This window comes from Chelon labrosus (assembly GCF_963514085.1).
Source record: "Chelon labrosus genome assembly, chromosome: 3".
NCBI classification, from domain to species: domain Eukaryota; kingdom Metazoa; phylum Chordata; class Actinopteri; order Mugiliformes; family Mugilidae; genus Chelon; species Chelon labrosus.
In genome coordinates this window covers 10,395,111-10,411,586 of record NC_140339.1, presented here as the reverse complement: position 1 = coordinate 10,411,586, position 16,476 = coordinate 10,395,111, and the positions used below count along the sequence as shown (strand labels likewise).

The following is a 16,476-nucleotide window of genomic DNA, read 5'->3' as shown; positions in this document are numbered from 1 at the left end:
TATGCCTGATAGATGTACACTTTATTTTACGCTACAATGACATAAATGAGACAATCCCGATCAAAAAAGACAAAAAATGCAATATACTCACTTTGCAAATGTAACTTTGTCCTTCGGATTGAAGAAGATGTTGCCTGGCTTATCTGTCAAACTAACTGTCGTGCCTTCATTGCTCAGTTGCTTCTTGGGAGCTGGTCTCACTCTGGTTACTCCTCCATCTCTGGACTCCAGTGTGAGTTTGGGTGCCCAGCCCTCGGGTACAGGCCTGCTCTCTATGCGCCTTTCTCTGGGAACGTAAACAGGCGGAGGAGGCAGCTGGGGTTGAGGGGCTCTGCTATGACGGTCCACAGCCGGTGGAGATGGGGCAGTGGAGTCGGACATTGTTCTGGCGTGAGGAGTTGGCCCTGTCCTCTCAATCAGCAGGGAACTGGGTCGAAGGGGCTTGCTGGAGGTTGCAGTTCCACCACGATCTTCTCCACCCAGTCGACTCTGCTGTATCCTGTGCAGAGCATCTCCTCTTTGCTTCTCAAACATGTCTCTTTCGTATTGAGCGAAGAACAGGCGCTGCTGCTCCAGCACTTCCTTCTGCTGTCTTATCTGCTCCATCATCTCCTTTTCATTCTGCTGTTGTTGATTACGCTGCCTCTCCTCTTTTTTCTCGTTTAGTCGAACCAGCTTCTCTATGATAGCCTGGTCGGCCTGAGGGACAGAGGTGGAGACAGGGACGGGTTCTTGAGACACAGGAGCTGGGTCTGGTTTCTGTTGTGAAGGAGTGAAGTCTCCCGTCTGGGCTGTAGAATCTCGAACCTCCACAGGGGGATGAACGAGACCACTCACTTCTTCGCTGAGTGGTGTTTCTTTCTGCATACTGATGACCACCACCACCGGTCGACGTGCTGACTCTCGTTTTAGAGGCTTGGTAACAGCTGTGGTGGTTGTAGAGACGGCTGCTGCCTCTTTGTTGCGCTGAGGCTCTTCAGCAGGATGATGGGGCATTACCGTGCTCCCATCACTCGTAGGGACGTAAAAAGTTGGGAGGTAGTTCTCGATTTTGGGCGGATGTGAGGGGGCAGCGGGGACTACCAGGTCCACTTTGGTTAGATCCTGGCTGCCTTGGGGTGCATCAGAAGCCTCAGTCTTCTGTGGTTCGACAGGCTTTGGTGTTGTCGAAACAACCTCCACATAAGGCTCAGACACCGGAGCAACTTGTGGGATAGGGGAGCAGAGGTCCTCACTGTCTGTCACCTCTTCTGTTGCCTTGGGTGGCTCTTCATCCATCATGAGAAGCTCAAAGCTACCTTTGGAGCTCTCGCTGTCAGGCGTGCCCTGAGGTGAACGCAGGGGTGGGCTCGCAGGGGGCACCAGCTCAACAGACCAGCGCCGTTCCTCAGAGGGGGAAGACGCTCCACCGCTATTTGCTCGGACCTTGAGGAGCTCCAGGCTGAACTTAGCCTGCTCCAACTCTCTCATCCGCCGACTCTCTCTCTTGGCCCGGGTTGTTTTCTGGCTAGGCTCATCTAGATTTCTGACACGCTCTCTTACCACCACTGTGGATGTTGAGACAGAGGCTGGTGCTTCAGCTTGCACTTTGGATGAGGCCTCATTCTCCTTAACTTCACCCTTGTGGCTGCTGAGGACTTGGAGGCTCCTTTCCCGTTGCTCGTAGGAACGATCCTCCCACGTGCTAAGATCCAGCCCCATGATTCTTTCAGGCAGCTCTACCTCCTCCTCTGGTGAAATGCTCACCCGGCCATTCTGTAGCTGAAGCAGCTTCTCCTGCTGCTCCTGCCACTCCTGCTGCTCCTGTTGCTCCTGCTGCTCCTTTTTCTCCCTTTGTCTTTCTTCTTTCAGTTTTTTAAAGCTGCCAATCAAAAAGGCATGGTTACAATCTGACACTACAGTGCTCCTTACACCTGTTATGAAGCTGCTGAAGTTATAGATGACAAATTTAACTTCCTCCAGTATTCACCAAAGTTGGAGTGTGATTTACAACTTCTAGTTCTTAGCTGCTCAGCTGATTTCAGAGCTGCTTTGGGTTGGATTGCTTGCGTAAGTGCACGCTCATACCAAGCCCAGTCGGTTAGCACACTGAACAATGCCCAAATACACTGCAAGAGCTGTGTGCAAAGATTAATCTGGTTTTTCACCAGCTTTAGCAAAATCATGCACTCCTCTAAACTTAGCTTGTTTGTTTTTTTTTTAGAGTCGTGAGCCTTTCCAAATGGTAAAATGCTCAAGGGTTATTAACCTCATCTATCCCTCAGTTTTATAGCAGTGTTTAAGCCTTACCTCTGTCTGGCGAGGTAGCCTCTGCTTATTGTCTGTAGTTGTATCACAGTGGCATAAAGACGCAAGTAGGCTTCTCTGGCTTGATGACAGCGCCAGGCCGTCTGAATAACCAACGCGGCTGTGCAGCGCCGATACAGCCACGACCTCCATGCCTTCTGCAACACCACAGCAGCCTCCCTCCACTGCCTGAACTTCTGACGCTCCCTGAATCCTCGCCAGTGGGCCTGCAGACACAAAGCTGCATCCTCCCGGACGCTGGGGTCAAAATGCTCCTCATCCCCATCCACGGACTGGTAAGAACGCCACCATTTCTGTGAAGAGGTGATGGTGATCACATGTTACTTTCAAGATACTGCAGTGATATGTTTTCATGTGACTACACTATTATGCTTCCATAGACGTATCTTTACTCAACTGTGAGTGACAAGCTTGCTTTGATCCATACATTCAGAATAAACTGGATTTAGCAACTTAATAGGCTAAAGTCAAATATCTGAGATGAATGATTACCTTACACTGTGCTTAAGCAGAGTGATATATCACAATATTATCTTTGTGTCATATATTGCAAATGGAAATAAAACTAAATACCATGTGATTGTTTACACATTTTTTCAGGATATTTAGTTTTTAATTAAAACATCTTCAGATTTATTAATTTGAACAAAATTTAGTAAAATTGTCACCATATTCTTATGCTATTCTTTCAGAAAGTTGATAATTTATTCTAATGTTAACTTAGAACTCCAGCAGCAACAGAAGTGTAAGAAGACAGAAAATCATTATCCTCTACCTGGATGCAGACTGCCGCTTCCCTCATCCGGACAAACTGCTTCCTCTCCAGCCGGGCTCTGTACCGCCGCTGCAGCATGACGATGAGTCTGAGAACTTGGCTGTGGAGCAAGGCCTGCAGCCGCTGGCGCTCAGCCTCCCGCAAAAACACCTGAGGGGAGGGATCAGGATGTAGTCAGTGCAGGGGAGGACACACGCTTGACTTGAGAGTGAGCTCACAGTCAGTCACAAGCACACACACACACACACACACACACACACATGCAAACCTCAGAAAACCCCGGGCCGGATACGTGGGCGCAAGAATGTCAGGTATGATCCTCTAATTATATAGACAGTATCCCAGAGGCATGGACCCCTCATTCTCACACTCAAATATGGGACACTGTCTACATGACATCATTTGTGTGTTTTTTTTCTTCAGTGCTAGACGTTCCCCATGTCAAAGACTTTGTTTATATTTACACAGTAGTTAAGTCAAGTCACCAAATTACTCTTGGACATTCTCGGGTGTAATTGATTCTCAGGCCTTGGATACAGTATCATGACAATAAACACAAAATATAATTAGCCTCAACATTAGTTTCCCCTAATCCTTCATGTTACATCTGGACCATACTGTAATGCGACTTCATGAAAACTAAGACAGCTGTAAAAATATTTTTCCTATACTGCGTGTTTTCAGGGATAACATGTCGCATTAACAAATAGATGTTACGCCGCCGAAATTAGACGACTGATTTAAACGACCTGCAGCGAGGCAAGAAAAGAGAGATATGGTTAATTACCATTGTCTTTCCCACTTGATATCCATCGGGTTGTAGGTCGAGCTGGTCCAGACACTGCTGGATGCTCTCTCTGGTGGCAGTGGCGCCCTCTGGCAGCAGCACATTGTAGTGATGGACGAAATCCTAGCAAGAGAACAAGGAGAGGCGTTAATGAGAAGTATATTTATTATGCTGCAGATCTGCTCTCTTCTGTCATTAACGTCCTGTAATGCGTCTGAGAAAAGCTTTTTGTAATACAGTAAAGAATACATTTTAAATACAACTGTTGACCTGCGGCAGAAACTAAAAAATAAAAAAGCCGTTGAGCACCATGTGGTATCAGGTAAAAGCCCACTCTGTCCATTTTTCGCAGGAGTTCAAACATCATGGGATAAATATGCTCAACTCCCACTCCTCAAACTGAAGCTCATTGTCTGAATCCAATACAATCTGGGCCGTAGGGGGTGGACAGGGAAACAGATGCCGTGTTTATACAATTACAAGTGCGGGGAGTGTTTCATAGACCCGAGGACAATGAAGGAGCTCTGTCCTGAACAGCAAAGTGCCCCAAAGTGATACCATGCTCAAGATATTTCTCATTACTGCTGACCGCAGCACTAAATATGTTTGGAAGAATTTCTGGTAAATGACGACGTCTGATGCTAAAATTAGCCGAGTGAGATCATCAAAATACATTTTCTTTTGCTTTTAAGCTAAAAGGTTAGGCCACATAAATAATAATTCATTCATTCATCTTCTGTAAACGCTTGTCCTGTGAAGGGTCGCGGGGGAGCTGGAGCCCATCCCAGCTATCAACGGGCGAAAGGCGGGATAAACCCTGGACAGGTCACATAAATAATAACACATATGTTATATATTATTTTTAAAATGTTAGTGGGAACTATTTTCTATTTTCTTCTGCCTCCATTAGATTATAAATATTTAAATATCCTTCTTCAGGAAAGGTATAAAAATGAATCACCTAGCGTTCAAAGTACAGTTAGCTCTATATATTTTTGGACACTGGCAACTGTTTTTATACAAATCCCCTATTTTCAGGGGTTCGAAAGTGATTGAACATAATCATAAATGGTTATAAATACCCTAAAATAACAGAAATTCTGCTTCAGTCTAAAAATATATGGCTCTAACTCTACGTTTAGTCCTTCCTTTATGTGAAATACAACTCATAGACATTTGAGGAGCCCAAACTAGACATTTAAAGCTTTAAAATTCACAACACGCATGCTATGAATGAGTAAAAAAAGCCACTCTGCTTTGAATATACCCTGGTTACCTGTTTAAAAATGGTAAAAAAACATAGATCGTCCTGAAAAGTGTAGGTTAAACATCTAACAGCAGCGACTCTAGAGTGAAGAGAAACTTTAATGTTAAAATGACAGTGATAAATACAGGTGTGAGATAAATGTAGAGGAGAAAGGTACATGTACTGTACTGTAATGTAGAGGTATAGTGTAGAGAAATACAGTATATAGTAGTATAAAATAAAACTGTTGTAGCTCATTAAAGTAGATGTGCCTAACTGCATGTGAGTAAATGTCAATTCAGACTTTATTTACCGAAACAGTCAGATTTTTTTTTTCTGCTTTCAGTGCCATAAATAAAATACCATTATTCTTGATTGTATTTGGGAGGCGGCACAAGTCTTAACAGATCTCAGAAAAGAAAGCAAATACAATTTAAAGTAGATACCACCATGGTTCCGTGGGAAAACACGTAATCTGTGCATAAAACCTTGGCAGGAAGTGACTGGCACGAATTAACGCTCACGACCACAGAATGGAAACTAAAGTAGGAAAAAAAAAAACTGGAGCCACTCCCCAACATCTTCTGTCAAACATCTCACTTCCAATCTGCATTTAACATGATCTGCCACTTTATTAGTCACATAGCGTTTCTCACAGCGCTTGACGTCACTTTCGTGAGAGCCAGCGTGGTTAAGATGGCTGCCACCTCCCATCTCGGTTAATTCTCTCCTGATGCAACACACAATGAACCCTTAAGCGATGAGTTTCCTAGCAATGAACTCATCACTGGCACCTGAACTCATGGAAACCAAAATGTTCGAGTTTTGGGTTTGTGAGCTGTGAGACTGAGTGTCCTGGCCTGGACACACACACACGAGATATGTTAATACGTGATCTGCTGCTGAACTGCTTTTACAACTTGCCTTATCTAGTGTGAGCTTTCTGGAGAACATGACTCTTGGCAAACCAACGCTTTAAAGGCAGTGGCTGTTTTTCTAATGGGCGAGTTTGGCTAGCAGTCAGTGACGGCAGTGACGTGTTGTATACTGTCTTCATGCCTCTGTATATAGTGCAATCAGCATTTAGCCATGTTTTTTAAAGCACTGCTGCCCTGATCCTTTGGGTGATTACAATATGGCTGCAAATCACCCAAAACTTTCTCAGTTTCTCTTTTTCTCAGAATCTTCTTTTTTCCCCCGAACAGCAGACATTGCAAAGCAATTTGAACGATTTCCAGGAAGATTTGCTCTGATCTTTGTATAACCTGCTTTATTTTTTAACTGCTGTAACAGCCAGTTAGCCAGCAATCAACACATCCCTGAGAAACGCAGGAGCTGGCCATGCTTCCCACAGGGAAAGAACTGATCAGGCGACCAAACTTTTTAAAATAACATAATGTAAATACTGATTTATTCATTTGAATTTCAGGTTTATTAAATGCAATGGTGGAACTATTTCAATTCTTTACAAATATCAACACCTGTGTCACTGCTCTGTATTCTCATCTTGCTGCACCTTTAATAAAATGTGACGAACTGAATCAGATGATTGGTGAAGGAGTCGCTTTATCTATTTATTTTTTTTACTTATACTTGCCTTTAACACCCAAAGCTACTGGACTGATAAATGGCAGCAGTGGTTACTAGTGTTATTACTTTAGTTAGCCTGCTGCTAATTTACTTTACGACTTTACAACAACAACTGCCCTCCCTGAGAGATTTGACAGAACCTGCCATTGTTTAAAGGGGAACTTTAACTCACTGTAAATATCTTACATATAACATCTTCAGTAGCTCTGGAGGAGTTTCGGGTTTGGAGAAAGATAAGATTTTAAAACTGCAGCTTGGGAATGAAGGGTCTAAAATGTGGACATGTACCAGGCATCGGTTAGTTTGACATTGACAGTGCAGAATTACGTGTGAGCTTCAGCTTGCTGAGGTACCTCAGTGATGTGACATTCAGTAAAAGCCTTAATAATGTGATACGACATCTAAATCCAAGTATAAAGAAAGAAAGTCCAGCTAAATTTCCATCTGCTGCTGTGACTTTTCACCACTCTTTAGAAAATTTCATGTAATTTGATAGAAGTAGTGGAAGAATTACTCAATTCCTATAATATCAGTGTTATCCCAGTTTAAAATGAGTCTATGGTCTTCAAACCCACCCAGTGGCGTATAAACGTCAGTATTACCTTTTCAAATGTAGATAAATTTAAGTGCAGTTAATTGTGAGATAATCTGTGATAATCTCCCCCTGCTTGGTTGTTTCTCTTTTTCCAATTTATTCCATTTAAATGAAGGTTAAAGTCTGGACTAATATGCTTTAGGGAGTATCTACACAGTGTAAATGTGTGCGTGTTACCTTGAAGCTGTACTTGATGTTGTAACCCGATTGCCGGATGCGAACGGTCTCCAGCATCCCCGTGTAACGCAGCTGCCTCAGCACCAGGTTATCGTTAAACCGCAAGGGCAGCTGGGAGAGAGAAAGAGGGAGAGAAGACAAGCCGGACGAGGGGAAAATTAAAGAAAAGGGAAGCGTCAGGAAAAAAGGAAATGACCAACAGCTTTAAATAAAGTGCAATCTTCAAAGGGAGTTAAAAAAATGCTTTGAAAACTAAACCAAAGCGTCCGCAGTCTGGAGTGAGCACACTGTACCTTCTCGGCGTTGGAGCGGATGCACTTGACAAAATAAGGCTCAGACTGACCCAGAGTCTCCATTAGCTTATTGAGTGACGCCTACAGAATGAGACACACAAAAAAAAAACAAGACATCAAATTTAACAGAACATAACAAGCCGAGGCACAGTTCCCAGCTGTTTGACAGGCAGTCAGGTGGCTCTGTCAGCTGTGAAGAACTCCTGCTGCAGCTGGAATCTGCTGCAAGATTAAAGCGGTCGCGATCACTGACAGTATGCCTGAGTAAGGACGTGGTCCTGAAGCCATGTGTGCCTCCATGTGCAGTTGTTGTGTGCGCTAAAAAACACACGTGTCAGCAAATGTGTGCGCGTGTGATAATTCAGTGGCAGGAGGGATTCAGTCCCCGCTACGGGAGATTAAAGCAATCAGAGCAGCACAGGATGTGGAAAGTGAAGTCATCCACACACAGGGGCCAGGGCTGCCGGCCAGAAGGGCCCCCGCACTCGTCTCTACCTCCAACAGCCAGAGCACACGTTTCACTTTCGAAGAAGTTGGGAAAAAAATATCTGGCCATCTAAAGTTGTTCTCGAGCTTTTTCATGATGATGATGATGATGTTTGCTGTCCGTCTTATTAATATCATGTTCTAGTTCACAGATTTAGTTTATTCTTATTAGTCTGGCAGTTTGTTTTTCATCAGTAAACTAAATCTAAAACTAAAACTGAATCCTGCCAACAAAGAGCGGGAAGTTTTACAGTGCTCCTCTATGATTTTTGGCAGTTTGAGTGGGAGCATTTCAGTTTTTAATCACTGACTCATCATGGCTGAGGAATCTCCTAAGGGCCTATCAGTGAATGAGTAAAGTCTAATTTTCTACTTTCCCACGAAACTACATATAATTGTTTTTTTAATCGCAAGACATGATGTCATACGACTTTCAGGTGGGTGTTTCTGCTTAACAGACACCTCACACGAACCAAGAATTAGACGGTGGACAGCGTATACTGTGCGAATGGAAATGAATAGGGCGATGCTTCTCCTCAACCATATCGTATTCACAGCTGGAACGGGACCCCTCGGTTCAGCTCAGTGTGTGTCTGTGTCTGACCTGGAACTGTGCGCTGATGCTGGGTGGTTTCTTCTTTTTGTGCAGGTGGAGCAGTGACTTGGTGATGCGGTCGTGGAGCGTCAGGTTGCTGAGGTACTTCAGAGATTTGACATTCAGTAAATGCTGCAAGTGTGAAGTCAGAGTGCGTTAACGTGTGAAACGACAGCCGACTCTCTGAACCTAAGAATACTGAAGTGAATTAAAGATATCCTGCGGTGTACCTTTGGAAGAACTGGCCTAGATTTGTAGTTTTTGTTCCGCCTGTTCATAAAAAAAAAACAACAACACATCAGTTAGTCTTTAAATCAACAGGTAAAGAGACTTCCCTTTCTCCTGTCAAGTAAAAGGTCAACCAAAGAATTCATTTAATTCCAGAAATTTTTCCCAAGTGGGTCATATCCCTGTCAGTGAAGGGGAACTTTATTCATCCCCGTCAGGAGGAAATTCTCTCTTCACTTGCTGCACGGGGAGGTCGGAGGTCAGGGTCAGCCCCAGAGCAGCACTGACTGAACTTGTAGGAATGTAGTGATCGCTAAAGGATCACATGTTTGAACTCGGGTTTACAGATGTCTCTAAACCACTAGTCCACACTGCTGACCAAGACAATGATGCTGAAAGTGGTTTTCAATTTTAACACCCAGAAGGAGACAAACAAACATCACTTCAATAAAAGTCTCTGGAGGTTTAAAGTATCACAATGACAGGAGACGTGTTGATACTGACATCAGGATGTCGTGGGCTCTTTCGAGGAGTTTGCTGCTGGCAGTTTTGACGAAGATGCCGTCTTCATCTGCGGTGGAGCTGCCGGACGACAAGCGGCTCTGTCGACCCACGCGTCCGTTCCAGCCGAGGCCCGGAGAACCCCTTAGAATGAAACAAACGCCCCCAGAGGAAAGTGATTAACTCGCGAAATTTGCAAAACGGATTCTATAAACTTTAACGGACACATCTGAAACAAACCAAACTTTATAACCACCTCGAAAAGATAAAATAATAAAACTGTAAATCATTAAGATTATTCTTATGTTTATTTATGTTTTAATTATAGTCACGCTTTTATTTCAAGTACTTAAAATTATACTCGGACAACCTTAGCACCCCAACCACTGCCCTCCACCCTGTCAAGTTGTGTAAAAAACATAATTTTACATTTTACAGCGTGTTAATGCAACAGCAGATACAAACATAAGGCGTATATAATCAGCTCTTGAAGCCTTTTAACAAAAATATACATTTAATTGTGATCAGTTTTATTGTTTTTATGTCGAGCTTGGGTCAAAATAATAAATGAAACTAATGTTTTCCCAACTTTCTATAGCTGTATTATATTTAATATTTTAGAAAATATTTGACATCCTGGTCCTCCCATGAAGAAAATGGATCGGTACTGCAATAATGGTGCAATAATTGACAACAATCTCTTTAAAAATGCTTTTAGTATTCATGCAGAGTCTCAGATATAACATCAAACATACCTTAAGTTTAGTAATCTGTATTTTTTTTAAATAGATCTTAGCATAAGAGAGGTTTGAGGGATAAGCTCCAGTCCCCCGCAGCCCTTCACAGGACCAACGGTTACAGAAGATGAATGAATGAATGTGTTTTGTGGTATTTGAAAAGAGGGTATTTTCCCCCAGGAAGAATGTGACCAGCAGGGGCAGTAGTTTCCATGTTTTTTTTATCTGACGAGAGGGAGAAATTCATCTCACGCAGAACTCCTTTACTGAAGCCTCAGAGGGTCTGAAACCTCAGGCCTCAAGGTGAAACCTAACCACCTGCCCAGAACACAAACAAAAACACGAGCGGTCGAGTAACGGTTAAACCGTTCTGAAAACTTCTTTTTTTTTTTTTTTTTTAGCTTAGAGGAGGAGACGAGAGGAGAGAAAAGAAAAACGCTTTAAGGAACAAACTAAAAAGTAAGCAATAAAAGACTCTCTGACATCATTGTTCAGAAAAGAGTATAGAGAGCGGCGTATAGCTGTGGCGGTAGCAATTTATCACTGGTTCGGATCCACTGGAGCCGTTTATGTTGTTTCCAGCGCCATCATTTAGAGGTTTACGAGAATTCCTCCAGTGGAGTTATAGGCCACACACTATTACACATAGACAGCAGCAGCAACAACATGTGTTTGGTAACTCCTACGGTGTTATTAACAGGGGGTTGAATCATTCCTAGAGAGAGAGAGAGAGAGAGAGAGTGGGGGCGTTTTTTATAACCCCAATAAATAATAGAAGTCGACGCAAACGGAAAACAGCAGGAGGAATTAGTTTTTGGTTTGAAAGCGATTTTCATTATATTCTGTGCACAACAAGAATCAAATATTTTGCTCCACAAACAGTTTGAGTCTGCAGAGTCCAGACTCAAATACCTCAATAACTACGGATTGAATCGGGTTGAAGTTTTGTAAAAAAACATTCATAGCTCCCAGAGGATGAATCCTACTGACTTCAGTGACTTTACATTTAGATAATAAGCCATAGTTTATGTAAAAGAAAGTCATTGTGAGCAGTAGCATGCTGGAATTAGCATTTACCTCAAAACGCAGGCCTGCAGCCTCAAGTAAATCGACTGTCATATTTCTTTTATGACTACACATGGCTTCTACATCTGATTCTCATTTGGAAAATAATAACCATGATTAAAAAACAAGATGTTAATAATTTCATTTTGGGGTCAAATTTCAGAATAAAAACTGTGTTAAATTTGAAATGTTTAATGGATGCCAAGTTGAAAATAGAAACCGGGGGCAAAAGAAAACAAGTATTTCTTTTTTTTCGTCTTCTTGGAGGCCTCACAGAGACCCAGGGGATGGATCTCCAGATCTCTAGCACGGCCATGTACACTATTCTTGTCACGAGGTTACGTCTCCTCGGTCTCAGAGGAGCAGAGTGAATAGATGACTTGTATTACCAGTCTGGATTACATTAGAATATTATTAATTACAACTGAAGATCCACAAACCCCCAGAGTGCAAGAATAAATCAAAGCTTTTGGATTTATATATATTTCTGGGTTTATACACAGACTTTCTGTGGCCAAATCTGAAAATATGTTTTGACGTCACAACATAATAAAGTACAAATCTTCTATTTGCATCTGGTCTACCATATAAAGAAGAATTTCTCCCCAGTTGATAATCGATCTCAGCAAATGGCGATAGTACAATATGCCTTTTGTAGTTGGCTGTTTATCTCCATACTCTCCTCCGAGAGTCCCATAAAGCACTGCACTGTCTGCTGCTCTGTCCAGCCGACGAGCACCCTGCAGGGGCTGAATATTTATCACTCCCTGGGCACTTCTCTCCAATGCATAGCTCTGACTTTACATCACGGAAGAAGCAGCTGTGCGGGGTTTGGCGCTCTCTCTCTCTCTCTCTCTCTCAGCGTGTGGAGGATGCAGAGTGTGGATAGTGAGGCAGAAGCAGGGCAGAGGTTGCAAATCACATTAAGGAGGGGTTTTAACAGCTCCAGACCGAGCTCCCGTGTAACAAAAGCTGTCTTGTGTGAGCCCCTCTGTGTGCTACCAGTCGTGGTCGTGGGTTAATCTCAAGTCTGCAGCTAATTAGAGGAAGTGGTGGACTGTGGTCTCAGTGGGGCGGCATGAGAGAAACGCTCGGGGTCACAGCACAGGCATCACTTTTTTCTTCTCTAGAGGCATGCCACGTCTAACTCAAAGCCCAGAGGTGGATGTCATGATAGTTTCATGCATGATGATGAAAAATATAATGTTTACTATATAGACTGAGGCTACAGTCCTCACTGCAGTGGCACAGGTTGGTTTAATCCCTGCAGACAACCTATCACATATGTCATCCCCTCTTTCTCTCCCCCTTTACTACCTATCAAATAACGGCATAAAAGCCCCAAAAATAACTTACATAACAATATATACGAGATGTTTTCACATTTCATAGAACTACTCAAAGTGCTGTACAGTCATAATGACACAACTACCCACTTGTTCATCCAAGCGCACACACATTCACATACAGGTGCCAGGCACTTGTGGCTAAGTGTCTTGCTCAAGGACACTTCAATGTGGGGTCCATGTGCCGGGGATCGAACCGCTAACCTTCTGAAACATGGACAACCTGCTCTACCTACCAAGTCACAGCTGCCCCAAAAGCTGCTAGAGCAAAGCTGAATATATAATCTCATATATTCTTATATAAACAGCAATGCTTCATGAATACAAAATAATTTAAACCACTAAATATGGATTATAATCTGCTCTAATTAAACATTCTTGTAATAAATACTACTTTTAATTAAACTTTTTGAGCCTGTAGTTAGATTAGAGTCACTTGGAGGACGTTCTTTTGAACTGTATCTGTTTCCACACCGATCAGGTGTAACATTATGACCACCTTCCTAATACTGTGTAGGTCTCCCTTGTGCCTCCAAAACAATTGTGACTCATCAAAGAATGGACATGGGCCTTCTGAGGGTGTCCTGTGGTGTCTGGTAACATGAAAGTTTGTCAGTGGGGGACTTTTGGGTCCTGTGGCTTGAGGGGAGGGGGTCCTCTGTGGATCATCCCACAGATACTTGATCTGTTTGGGACCTAGCGAATTTGGAGGCCAGGTCAACACCTTGTGCTGTTTTTCATGTTTTTTTGAGTTGTTCCTAAACAGTTTTTGTGTGTGTGCCTGTGTCAGGCTGCATCCTGCTGGAGATGGCTGCAGCCATCAAGGAGTGTCATTGCTATGGGGTGGGGGTGCCTGGTCTGGTCTAGGTGGGTGGTACATGTCTAAGTAACATCCACATGAATGCCAGGTCCAAAAGTTTCCCAGCAGAACATTGTGTTGTTGCACAAGATGGTCAGTGTTATTCACTTCTCCTGTCAGTGTTTCTAATGTTGTGGCTGATTGGTGTATTAATTTCTTTAAGTCTACATCTGATCTGACTTGACACTTCAAAAAATAAAAAGAGCTTGAAACACAGAGACTCACCGTGGCGATTTCTCGTTGATGGTGTTGCTTCCCTGAAGGTCTGACAGTGGTGTGCGTGGACTCTTTCTGCTCACACCTGATCGCGAACAAACAGGTTGGCATCATGTGAAAGGACGACACACACTCTCACACACAAGACAGACAGAGACACTTTGTACACAGACAAACTTAAAAAAAAACAAAACAAAAAAAAACTTCCCAAGCAACACTTTGGACACCACCAGGGTTATTGGAGTGAGTGTTATGTGCCTTTTTTTTCCAGCGAAAATATAACCTACTGTAGATGATTTGATTTTAAAACAAAGATCTGTGAGGTTAACAGCGAGGTGCTCGTTAGTGTAGGATTATGGAAGATACTGAAGTAGTTTGGTCTGGACTGTCGGTTTGCTTTGATTAGTTATTTAAAATAAAAGGACATTTTGTCCCTTAACTAATTATCTAAAAAAGGTAAAAGTGCGAATTGAGGTTGTTGTGTTATGTCACTAAAGTCTGATGGCCGGCGTTCAGCAGTGATAAACTTGTAGTGATGTAAGTCATCAATCACAGTGCTGAGCAATCAGACAAATCTGCAGTGTGTTAGCCTACTCAGAAAGCAAACTGTGACTTAACAGTATACCGTTTCCAGCCTCATCACTTTGTACAACATTTGACGCTTCACTCTCATCTGGAGCTGCAAGGTGGCACAAAACAAAAAAAGACACAAACACATTTGAGTGTAATGAAGCATTTGGAGAGAGGGAAGTGATCTTTGCGAGTGTTGTTCCCTGCACCACATGTGAAGCTGCCTGCGAGTGAGTTAGTGACAACAACGTCTTAATCCCAACTACAGTGTGTGTCCCTCACACTTCTAACACCATCACCAGTCTATGTGGTATTAGTGACCGGAGAAGACAGCTGATTTGAGACGTGTGCTCGTGGACAAGCAGCTATACCCAAGACAAAACTGTTCAGGAAAGCGTAGCAGTGGGCTTTTTAACCGACAAACAGGGGCGTTGCTTCATCAGATCAGAGTGAGCCGACGGGGCAACACAACCATGCATTTCTCTGTGTAAGTGACAGGATGGCTGAAGCATGCTAATGAACATCATGCAAGACAAGACGAAAAACAAACACATGCAGGTGCGTAAGAGAAGAGGGCGACAGAGGGAGCAGAGACCAACAAGCATCTAGTCTAAAATAAAAGCTGCAAATCAAATCACAATATAAAACATCTTCTTATCTCCTTCAACTTCACTTTAGCTGCAGAACTGAACATAAAAGTTGAAGATGCTGGTCAGTCTCACCCCTACAGTCTCCCAAGTCACGGTCTAACACAAAAGTAGGAGGAGTTATTGTTGTATTGGCAGCCTTACTGTACTTCTCCTCTTTGCATCTCTGCAGGATCTCTAAGCTTCTCTGATGCACAGGGTGCTGCAGAAAGCTAAAACTATCCACACTTTTCAAAACTGCACAGGGAGCAGCGTCATCATGCCCTTGGAGAAGCAAAACAAGAGAGAAAAAAAAACAGAGGAGAAAACACACAAAGGAAAGAGAAGGGGGGAAGAAACAGAGAGAGAGAGAGATGACAGATTAGACGGCGAAGAAGAAGAGATCAAGAGATGCAGTCGTCTACTGGAGAGATACCTGTGGCAAGACTTCTGGAGAGAAGATGGTTGACATTCAAAACTACAGTTGCTGGCAGCAAGTAGGAAGTTTGTCATTGTAGTTCTGTGTGCAGGTTTTCGCCCCTCCCAAAGGTATTTCCGTACAATATCTTCTAGAGTTTTTCTGATCCTACTGTGCAATTGTTGTCTTCTTAGCCAAGATGAAGGCGGTAATTAAATGTAGCCAATTAGAATTTATAAAACAAAATCAGGAGAAAGGCTTTAGAAGACATGTAACAGATTCCCTTGGGCGACGCTGATATCTTTAGAGCTTAGTCGGAAGGATTTCTAAAAGATATCTAAGGATAAGCAAAGGCTACGAGACTTCTAAGGAAAATCTATACTCTTACATGACAACATTTACACCCTAATGTACAGGAGGGATCAAGAGGGTGCAGAGCGCAAGTCTGGTTTACGCGCCGGCAGTGCGGAAAAGATCGTCTGACGGTAACATCTACTGCAAAAAAAACAGGTACAGCTGGAGCAGATTCTACGGGACAGGAGGGCATTCGTAGAAAAGCCAAAGCTGAGCGAAACAAAGACTAAGAGGCTACTGTAAATACACAGCAACTCTACAAGCACTACGCACGCACATTCTACAGAACAGTGACAATTTAAACACAGAAAATGGCGACAATAGATCTAATTTTACATGACAGGAAAACTGACCGGATATACTTAATAAATAATCCAATCTGGTGCAGTTTATTGGCTGAACTGAGCTCATGTAGTTTGTGCTCTCAACTCTTTTACCACAAGCAATAAACATGCGTGAATAATCAAATAACTATTAATCCAGCGTCTAGATTTCATAGTCTTCCAGTTTACCACTCAATAGAGTAAATCTTTTTGGTTGTTGTGACACAGTATGAGCCGTTCCCAAACTGGTTAATCCAATATAATCACTGAAAATTAATAATACAGGCGCAAATTAAACCAAAGTAGTCGCCTTGATATATAAAAGAAACTTGTTGAGAACATCATTTAAATCTTCTTCTACTCCCTAATCTCTCATGATCAT

General features: G+C 42.9%; 1 protein-coding gene across 2 annotated transcripts in view; it reads right to left on the bottom strand.

The window, feature by feature from the left end:
- Window positions 1-16,476, bottom strand: part of myo9aa (myosin IXAa) — a 108,031-nt gene that overhangs the window by 11,015 nt on the left and 80,540 nt on the right. For both annotated transcript variants that reach the window (XM_084541165.1, XM_084541166.1), the window contains exons 15-25: window positions 15,165-15,284; window positions 13,813-13,888; window positions 9,584-9,724; window positions 9,082-9,121; window positions 8,861-8,983; window positions 7,771-7,851; window positions 7,478-7,588; window positions 3,870-3,992; window positions 3,083-3,232; window positions 2,290-2,600; window positions 92-1,861 (exon numbers count right to left, since the gene is read on the bottom strand). In XM_084541165.1, coding sequence (XP_084397291.1) covers window positions 92-1,861; window positions 2,290-2,600; window positions 3,083-3,232; window positions 3,870-3,992; window positions 7,478-7,588; window positions 7,771-7,851; window positions 8,861-8,983; window positions 9,082-9,121; window positions 9,584-9,724; window positions 13,813-13,888; window positions 15,165-15,284 — 3,046 coding nt within the window. The remainder of the gene's footprint in view (window positions 1-91; window positions 1,862-2,289; window positions 2,601-3,082; window positions 3,233-3,869; window positions 3,993-7,477; window positions 7,589-7,770; window positions 7,852-8,860; window positions 8,984-9,081; window positions 9,122-9,583; window positions 9,725-13,812; window positions 13,889-15,164; window positions 15,285-16,476) is intronic.